General features: G+C 34.6%; 1 protein-coding gene across 1 annotated transcript; it reads right to left on the reverse strand.

The window, feature by feature from the left end:
- Positions 1-3,181: 3,181 nt before the first annotated feature.
- LOC119831197 (cytochrome P450 6B5-like) lies at positions 3,182-4,793 on the reverse strand. The gene has a single exon (XM_038354484.1). The coding sequence runs from the start codon at positions 4,787-4,789 to the stop codon at positions 3,287-3,289; it is 1,503 nt and encodes a 500-aa protein (XP_038210412.1). The 5' UTR covers positions 4,790-4,793; the 3' UTR covers positions 3,182-3,286.
- Positions 4,794-11,178: the final 6,385 nt, after the last annotated feature.

The following is an 11,178-nucleotide window of genomic DNA, read 5'->3' on the forward strand; positions in this document are numbered from 1 at the left end:
GTATTATTATAGACCAATCTATTTACAATACAAAAAATTATCATTTTGTACGAATAAAAACTAGGAAATGTTTTTATAATCCAATAACTACTATTTCGTACAAGATTAGATTGATAAAATATACCTAAATAAACATTGACATTGGTAGCTAAAACGTCAAACCGGTCTTTCCTGATCTTTCGGTTGCTTGAATGTAATTTTATCTTATATAATAGAATCACTGGGTAAGCTATAGTCATCTGCAAAAAGAGTATGGAAACTTCATAAAAAACGTGTAACGGCTCACACACACATGCCTGCGTCGACGAGAGTCGTAAGCGTTCTTGGCGGTAGTGTAATCGAGTCATAATTAATTTTAATTTTTATACGTATATTAGTTTAATAACAATTTGTATTAATAAGTTGAATAAAAACAATCTAATACTAAGCTTATCTCATGATTGACTTAGGAGACGGATAGTGCAAGCACTCCTCAACTACGCATAGTATAGACGCAAAATTTCATAATTGTTTTTTTTATGTCATAGCGGGCAACTGAGCTGGTGGTTCGCCTGATGGTAAGCGATCACCACCGCCCACGAACATTCGCAAAGGTGGCTCTGCGAATGCGTTGCCTGCTTTTATGGGGTAAGTGAAAAGGAAAGGATTAATGACAGGAAAGAAGGAATGGACTGGGAAGGGTAAGGAAAAGGAAATGGGCCTCCGGCTCCCCCACTCACCGTACGAAACACAGTGGCATGCCACTATTTCACGCCGGTCTTCTGATAAATAAATGGATTTAACCATGAAATAAGCTGCTATACGATTCATGTATACTAATACGACCAGGTCTGACATACGGCAAAGGACTAGGGAACCCCAAAAATGGAACAGATACATTTTTTTGCATGAATTTGGCCATACAAGCATAGAAGATAGATTAAGAACATCGAAAGATCGAACATTAAATAAGGCCCCTGTAATGAAATTTCTACACCAGTGGAACATATTAATTATCCTAGTAGAAAAATTGTTATTTATTTATTCATTTGACATCAAAATCATTTCTAAAAAGATAGCAAGAACGATGACGTACACACAAATAAAACTAGGGTTGTTACTTTTTTGATAATGCTTTATTTTCGTTATACATTTGAGTTCCGAAGTAATCAATGTAATTATTTAATTTTATCCGTAATTAATACGGCGTGGACGAAGACGTTTCGTGCTTCAAGATCAAGAGAGTGCGAAATAGGCGTCAAAGCTTAAACGCAGACAGGGTCATTAGTGCATAACATGAGTGCTTGTCACGCAATTGGTTTGATCATACTACGTACATGCAAGTATTCCCGAAGACGAAAGGAGTACTTATACAAGTAGAAGGTAATTCTAAAAAACTGAATATCGACAAATAAAATACGCAGAAAAAATATTAATTGTCAATAAATTATAATTTTCTTAAATTAAAGTCTATCATCAATTCGACGTCAAATTGCTATCGCCCTAATTAATATCTATGATTTTTCAGCGCGCCGCAAAACATTAAAATATTATATAAACATACATAAATCATTCTTACCTTTAATAGTTAACAGCCGTATATTGCGCAACTCGTTTATTATTGAAAAACGCGAAAATTTACTTGTGCACGTACACTTATGTTGTTGCACCATGCGACACACACTACTGACAGCACCGATGCGAACGCTTACGAGTCTCGTTCATACGCATGTATGTGTGCTTATAATCTTTATTGTACAATAGGCATTTATTGATAAAAAAAACCGTTAAAATAGTTTAATTTCAATATATGACTTTAATTTGTAAATTATTTTCATGGACTTCAATTGTTTAACGAAAAAAAACAACATCAAAAACGTGACAACCCTAGCTACAATAGTGTTTACGTCATTATTTCAAAGCAGGAGCTTAGTTGCCGCACTGTTCGTTCTGTGCGTGGCAGTAATGATTTTTCTGACAAATAAATAAATATGGGTCGATGGGTCTCGATAGATAGATTCATAAAGAATACTAAATAAAATAAATTCATTCTTATAAACAGTTTATTAAATACATAAATAACAGTTTTGTTTTAATTGCCAGAACTTAAACTTACAATAAAAAATTAGCATATCTCATTTCAATTTACGAATAACAAGCGTCAAATTCGTACCTGCCTACGTAACTTACATAATTGGACTTCATCTATACTATAGTATTGTAAAGCTGAAGAGTTTGTTTTAATTTGTTTGTTTGAACGCACTAATCTCAGGAACTTCTGGTCCGATTTGAAAAATTCTTTCAGTGTCAGATAGCCCATTTATTGAGAAAAGCTACATAGGCTATATATGTACCACGGAAGCAGGGACGGACCGCTAGTTCTTAATACATTTTGTATTAAAAAAGAGAAAGCAAGTAGAAAAAAAATGGTTGCCTGTAAAGTCGGTTTTACGGGCGAAGATTTTACGTGACAACGTCTCTTTCTCGGTAGAATATTTATTGATATGAATATTATTAAATTGCACAATAGGAACATGGAATTGAATGAAAATAAGAATCGCACAAATTTTAACTATAGAAAATATATTTTGTTTACTAAAAAGACAGAGACACTTAATTAATTCTCTAGTGCTGCGCGCGCGGCGGACCGATCATAGTTCGGTGACTCATCGTAACGTTACCGGGCGTTACACTTTTTCATGAGTGCCTCCGAGCCGCAACCTAATTTAAGACGTTGTCACGTCAAAAAGAAAAATGTGACATAAATATAAATATAACATTTACTACAGCAAACAAGTAAGGTATTTTGGTTGTGAAAAGATATTCTAATGATTATTTTATTTCTATCATCTTATTTAAAATATTATTTATATATTAAGACGACGAATAGTTATATATTACGTAGATACTTCACTCATTATGCTTAGCTCTAATACCTTAGGATCAAATGACCGATATATAGCCAATCCTTCACTAGATTTAAGTTTAAATAACTAAATAATAATTCACACTGGTTATGCGAGATTTAACCCCTACCCTGTGAGAAAGTTTACGCATAATTTATGGAGATTATTCTTTTACGGTTCATTTTATTTACTTATTTTTATTTTAAATAAAATACACATTACGAATAAAATTGTGCTATTAGATAAACGTAACTCTCAAAGGTAACCTTTCAAGGTTAACCATTATAATGCGAGATTTAAATAGATTATGAGTGAACGTCATGTATTTATAAAGAGAAATAAAGTCATTGCCACAAATTTATTAAATAGCGAATCGTTGTATAAAATAGAAAAACACATGCTTATGTGGGAACAGACCTCGGTATGAATTCAACATCTATATTTACTAGTCTCACTTGCATTGGGTGAGGAACGTATTTGGGTCCATCACCCTGAATAACAGTCCTTACTGTGAAATTGCGAAGCAAATGCACTAGGCCAGCTTTAGTTTGTAACGTAGCATATCTAGTACCCACACACACTCTATTTCCCTTCCCAAATGGCATAAAGGTACTATCAAGTACATTGTGCTTATTTTCTGGTGCGAATCGTTCTGGCATAAATTTTTCGGGTTCTGGAAAGTATTTTTCATCGTGTTGCACTTCATATACTGGCATCATGATCCTTGTTCCTTTCTCCACTTTAATGTTACCAACTGGCAGAATAGTGTCTTTAATACATAGTCTATTTAAAAAGCCAATGGGTGGGTGGATTCGCATTGCTTCATTTACAACCATATCCAGGAGCCTCATATTCATTACAATGTCGAAATCCATTTTGTTATTATGCTTCTTAAAAGTTTCATCGATTTCGTCGTGGACTTGTTGTAAGTATTCCGGATGTTTTCCAAGTTCTATTAATGTTGCAAATAACACTTGAGCTGTAGGTTCCACACCTGCTATAAAGAAGAAAAAGGCTTGTGCTGCCAATAGCTCATCTGTTGGTTTTAGTTCTAAGCCAGTTTCTTTATCTACAATGTTGCCAGCATTCTGTAATGCTACGCATATATCAGCGAAGTCGTGTCGTTTGGTTTTTTCATTTTCTCGTAGGCGTATAATTTGCTTAATGGCACCAATGAAGAAATCTTCGTACTCGGTAAATAATTTTAATCCTAAGAGACCGAATAATCGGTTGCTCATATTGGCAATACTGAGTTTCACATTAGCCAACAACGTTGGTTGCGTGGATTTGCGTGCCATATCAAGGAATGGCGAATCGAAAATGGATCCCGTGCTCACTCCAAACACAGCGGCTCCTATAGCTGCACTGCAGAACGAACATAAAGTATCAAATGCATTACCTTTCAATAGCTGTTTATTCATCCTCAAGTGTTCCACGAAGTCCATGGCGCTTTTATCTATGATGTAGTACATGGATTTCAATTTAGAAGATGTGAACAGCGGTGACATGCTTTGACGCATCAGCTTCCAGCGATTTCCGTTCATGAAGAGAATATTGTCGGCGAGTTGATCCCCCTCATTTATATCCAGTCCTCGGTGACTGAAGGAGTTGAAGTCAGTTGCCACGACATGTTGTATGTTAGTGGGATCAATCACATATAAAGTCGGTGTTACCAATGAACCGATACCAACGGCCGGTTCTTTGCGGAACTTTTTGTAAACTTTGTTAAGATTTTGAAAAACCGGCTTCCTTTTAATTGCAAAGTCCCAAAACACCCCCATCACTTTGTGCTCCGAATAAAAGGGCACATTTCTTTTCTTCCAATACTGCTCATTGTATTGTCCGTTTATGTAAGCGAAACATAAAATTATTACAGCGCAGACTAATAGTCCGAACACGATCATGTTTGACGAGGTTATGACTATGAATACAAAAAAAAACCTAAAACGTATTTATATAAAAACGATGTAAGTGTTCGTATCTCATTATCAAAATAAGACGTATATTATATCTAGTTATATAATAAATATTTCTTGTCATCATGACTCATCAAATTCAGTGGGGCGGTTCACATAATATTATTGGGTAGGTACATATTGCTGCCTAGTCACGATGAGTTTCATATTTTATTACTTTATTAGCGGAGAACAATAAGTGATATCACTTAAAATAGATATCAATTAATTTTTACCGATTGGATAGTTATAGTTATGTCTCCTGACGATTTATATATACACGCTATATTCTTGAACGCGTCTTCACTCACGCTCACGCTTCACCTTCCCCTTTTTCACTCGCACAAAATGTTTTCCCGGACAACATGTCCTGTCTCAAGATCTTCCTTACCTTTCCCAGTCCTTTGCTTTATTCCTATCGCCAAACCTTTCTTAATCCCTTCCCAAAAAGTCGACAATCCATTTGTAGAGGCGTAAGGCGTAATTAATCTTATGACTCTCCATACAAAAAAAATAATTTCTATTAGGTGAGGTGATGTGAGGTGTTTTTTACCTGATAGCTTAAATGATAAAGTCGATGCTGGATCCTATGCTCGCTGTCACAACTAGTAATTGGTGCCACTGTTGCTATAACGTTTTGTAAGAGTATTTCTTAACACTAATCTAGAAACTCCTATCAACCGTGAATATTGAAGAAACAAATAAAAATACAATATATATTAACATAAAAACGCGACTGCGCGGATTTCTTTAATTCATAAACTAAAAAATATGAGGGCGCTGCCGTTAAAATTTATAACACATCAGACATTTAATTCTGACATTTGATCTCCAGCGTACACAAACAAGCATACACATTGGCCGCTCTCTGCAACGCAATTACGTTTGACGCATTCTTGTAGACCATGGAAGATTATATTGATAATGTTCAAGAGCGTAGAAATATAATACTTATCTCTATGGAGATAGATGTCAGTATTCTTAGCTTTTATTTAAATATAACAGAATCGTTCTACTTTGGTTTATGAAACTGACAAAAAAAAAATTAATTAAAGGTATTAAAAAAGGACGCTGGTGCGTCAATTCTTGCTGCATAACCAATGACAAAATTACATAGAGGAACGTAAATTAATTATTATAATATATTAAATATAATTTGTGGGAGTCGAGCATGCTTCGGCACGAATTGGGCTAGCTCGCACCGGCGAAGTACCACACCCCCACAGAAAACCGGCGAAATAATAGCTTGCTATTGTCTTTCGAACGACGAGTGGGGGAGCCGGAGGCCCATTTCCTTCTCCTAACCCTTCCCAGTCCATTCCTTCTTTCCAGTCATCAATCCTTTCCTTATTCCTTATCTCTTAAAAGCGGACAGCGCATTTTCAAAGGCCTGTGCCTCTTCGAATGTTCATGGGCGGTGGTGATCGTTTACCATCAGGCGAACCACCAGCTCAGTTGCCTGCTGTGACATAAAAAAAATGCTATATATTATAGATACTTATATATACTACATACTCCTAAATGCTTTCTATACGATACTTCTATAGAAATGATAATAAGAATTATTATATATTTAAATTAGTTTTCTAATATAAAAAGCATGTTGGTTACCTCACTCAGTGGCGTAGAAGTTACTACGCATGAAGTGTCATGTCATGATCAAATTTCCTTTAAATAAATAATAAATAATAAAAATCTTTATTTGTCCATACCTTACACTAAAATTGCTAAAAATACTTTATAATATAAATTATTTTTCTCTATGCAAAAATGCATCACACTAATGTTTATTATTTACTAGCAAACTCGGCGAACTCCGTTTCGCCACCAGATGGCTTCGTTTTTCTCGCTTTTCTGTTGAAATTTTTCCGGAATTTTCTTTGCTATAAACCTCACGACGCCCAAGACCTTTCCAACGAATGCAAAACCGTGGAAATCGGTTCGTGCGTTCTGGAGTTATAGCGTCAGGAAGGAAAACCCGACTTATTTTTATATAGTAGATATGTATGTGTCCTTAATTAATATTTGCTAACTAACTATGACTGGCAAATTGTGCTGATCATATCTAAACTATATATATGAAAGATTTGTACTTTGTATGTATGTTTAAAATACATAAGTTGCCGCCTCTTTTATAATATTACATATACATGTAATGATAATACTATCAGGCTCCTTAATTGGAGGAAACTCTCATAGGAGGCCCGTATCCCAGCAGTGGGGAACATATATGGGCTGATGATGATGATAGTGGTGATTAGAGTTAGGCACCTTACCAGATATACATATCCGCCATCAGAACTAGCAAGTCGCTACTTACTTTAATATTTATAAAAAAAAGAAACCTCTTATTCACACGCAACAAACCAAACGAAGGTTTTTACAATTAATTTAAACATTACGTTATGATTCAATCTTAAACGATCACATTGAATTATTACAACAAATAAAAAGAGAAAGATCTTTCACAATAATATAGTTCAATTTTATTTTGATATGTGACAACTTCATCGTCTATAACCGATTAAAATTTGGATATTTAAACAGTATCGCATTGAATCCAGCTTTTATGTCACTTCAACGATTTTATATTGAGTCTTAAAATACCTACACACATATATACATTTTATGATAATACTAGCTGCGCCCCGCGGTTTCACCCGCGTTTGTCCGTATCTCGTAGAAATATCGGGATAAAAGTTGCCTATATGTTATTCCAGTTGTCCAGCTGTCTACTTACCAAATTTCATTGCAATCGGTTCAGTAGTATTTGCGTGAAAGAGTAACAAACACACGCACATCCTTACAAACTTTCACATTTATAATATTTGTAGGAAGTAGGATATTAAAAAGGATTACATTTTGAGTATTGTAATTTAAAATATTTCAACTAAAACATTTATTTATTCAATTAGACTTCTTAAAGAAGCCCTTTTGAATTGTCATAACACAATTTTAACATTGACCATCGGTTCGGAAAGCTGTTTCTGCAGAAAAGAGGCGGCAAGAAACTAAAACAAAAAAACTGGTTTCACAAAACTCAGCTAACGTATCACGAAATTACTAGAACAATGTCTTCGTTTATGAATATAAACTAAGCAAGCTGTTAAGCGTGTTTTTTACATCGTAATCCATACGTTTCGAAGGACACGCCGAAAGTTATATAACATTTAATACGCTAAATTCAAAGTAGTAAATACAATCTTATCATTATAATATTTTTGTATTTAAAAGCATGTTGCAATTAGAATTTAAATAAAATTCATTATTTTAATTCTATTAGTTACTACCTGAACATACGTATCCTAAATATTCGCTCTCTCTGTACCTATGTCCTAGGTATTCTTAAATCTTTAAAACTACGCAACGGATTTTGATATTGGATGGGGTATTTTTATTAGATAGAGTGCTCCAAGAGGAAGGCTTAGATGTATAATATATATATACATAAAGTGGTCAGAAGCTAGAATATTGTGTGTGAAAAATTACAAAATTTGTAGATCTTTTAATTCTCTGCAACTTTCCTATTTTTTTTGCTTATTAAGTTATATAGTTTTTTTTGAAATCGACTTAAAATTTATTTACTCTTAAAGCTCACACCAGGAACTTTCCTGGCCTCGTATCGCCCGTAATTCATAATTGTTTTGTTCTTACCTTTTCCAATGGATTAAACTACTACTAATGTTTGTTTTATATGTTTTTACGATTGGATTTTAAAAATTGCTTGATATTTTTGCCAGGTTTACTCCAACCGAGCTACCAACCTTTTCACTAGTCAGTACACTGCACATTACTCATTTATCTGTTACTTATATACATATCTTATTTTATAAAATAGTGTTTATGTTGTGTATTGTAATTTGTGTTGCTGTGTGAGCGGAAAGGCTCACGTGGTAACGAGCATGAGTTAAAAATTCGCTATAACTGTATCACAGAAGCCGTGGAATAAGTATTCTGCGCTCATCCCAATTTCATTGAGAAACACGTGCGAATTTTTAAAGACGCGCATATCATTGAAAAGTGGCTTTTAACACATTGATTTTTTGGTTCAAATTATAAACGCAATGTAATGGGATCAGATTCACATTCGCATCACGTAACTATTCGGTATTTTCGACCGGTCATTGTATCATATTTGACGATTGAATAAGCCCATTCAAGTTAACAACGTGCTTCTCATATTTTGTTAATACGTCGGTCATCACAACACACTCTTCCCGCATTAAAATACTCTTAAGCGGTCACTCATGCTAAGAATTACCGCGCATTATTGTGGTTTTCATTTCATTCTTTCGAAATAACGTTGATGTCTTAAGCGTGAAAGAGAAAATTTAATATAATTTTAATTTAAAAAGGTTTCGAGGCTCCACTACGACTTTATTTACAACTGGGTATGTATAAGTGGAAGCATGCGCTCAAAATTGTCTCATCAAACTGTCATGGTAGCCTCGCAACTAATTACGAATATCGCATTTAAATCCAAAATACATCAGTCAACGCTTTCAACTGATAAAGCGTGCCAATCTATACTAATTTTATAAAGCTTTGTTAGTTTGAACGCACTGATTTCAGAAACTACTGGTCCGATTTGAAAAATTCTTTCAGTATTCGATAGCCCATTTATTGAGGAAGGCTATAGGCTATATATGTACCACAGGCGAAGCCGGGACAGACCGCTAGTTAATTATAACTTTATTTTTTATCTAACAGAAAAGAAGAAAGAGGTTCTATATTCAACTACATATAGTTTTTTTGTTTATAGTAACTTGTATTGTATACATTTTTCCTTTCTTACAAGTGTAGTTAAGAGACCAAGCCTGCTCAAGACAGAATTTTTGAAAACATTGTGTTAATTAATATTGAAGAAATCGCGATTAAATCTAAATACAGATTTTAAATTTGCATTACACATGCAGTACCTTGAAGGACGAGTAAAAACTAATCACAGTTAGTACATAAGTAAATAATTATAATGCAAGTATGGAATTTTATTGTCTCCCAAATTCTCACGGCGGCGCATTGTTTGTAACAGTTTACACACACGTGTAGACATAGAATATTGTTGTGTTTATATCACGAGTATATGTGCATATTTTAAAAGGTATAGATGAAGTTAAATAAATATTTAATGTTTTTTCGTTAGTTTACCATTTTACACAACACATACATGATTGTGTACATGTGTGTGGGCATGCGTGACCGTTGACCCAGTGATAATGTGCGTTGGTGTGTCTTAATAATTCGAGTCGTTTCAACGGTACTAGCCATCTTAATTCGCCTGTTTTACTGATTCAGCAAATGATCAGGATCAGTAAGGCAGTTTGGTATAATTATATAAAATACCACTCATTCGATATCAGTTTCTACGAAAATCCTGTTCTTATAATAAAACAGTTCTTGTAGTAATTCAAACTCAAACTCAAATCCTATCCTATCCTTCACGCAAAAACTACTGAACCGATTGCAATTAAATTTGGTACGTAGACAGCTGGGAAACTTGAATAACATATAGGCAACTTTTTATCCCGATATTCCTACGGGATATGGACTTACGCAGGTGAAACCGCGGGGCGCAGCTAGTATTCAATAAATTGAATAAATAAATGTTTGAGTTTAAAATTAAACCTTTTTAACGGATTTGAAACGTGATTTAAGAGACGACCACGCTTCGCCATGAATTGGGCCAGCTAGCACCGGAGAAGTACCACACCCCCAAAGAAGACCGGCGTGAAATAGCATTTTGCTGTGTTTCGTTCGGTGAGCGAGGAGCCGGAGGCCCATATCCTTTTCCTTACCCTTCCCAAGCCTTAGAGGAATAAAGGATTAATCCTCTCGCCAATCCTTTCTTAATCGTTTCCCAAAAAGTCGGCAATTCCTTGTAGAGGCGTAAGGTCTGCAAAGGACCTTATGTGATGGGCGGTGGTAGCGCTTACGGTAGCTTAGCGCTCCATTGCCGACTGTGACATAAAAAAAATAGGTCTTGTAGTGTTTAGAAGGCAATCCAAGAAAAAAAATACTTATAATTAAAGCAACGCGAAGCTATTTCGTAACTCCATTACTTTGTGCGGAAATGTATTTTACTTATTAATTTATCAGGCTATTGTCAATCAAAAACAATTCCTGGATTAACTTTTTAAGTGATGCTAATTGTGAAGGTTCAACAGCCATTGATAATTTGATTCGGTAATCACTGACAATTTGTTTAAGGCTTTTTCAAAGTCACTATTTGTATGTACCTACCGCCATACCTAGCAATCGGTACATGATTAAACTCTTTTTTTATATAAAAAAAAATGGTTGCCTATAAAGTCGGTTTTACGGGCGAAGATTTTACGTGA

The sequence above is a fragment of the Zerene cesonia genome, chromosome 13, assembly GCF_012273895.1.
Source record: "Zerene cesonia ecotype Mississippi chromosome 13, Zerene_cesonia_1.1, whole genome shotgun sequence".
NCBI lineage: Eukaryota > Metazoa > Arthropoda > Insecta > Lepidoptera > Pieridae > Zerene > Zerene cesonia.

Excerpts from the sequence above, each read along its gene's own strand:
- LOC119831197 (XM_038354484.1), bottom strand. The coding sequence starts at position 4,789 with ATGATCGTGTTCGGACTATTAGTCTGCGCTGTAATAATTTTATGTTTC.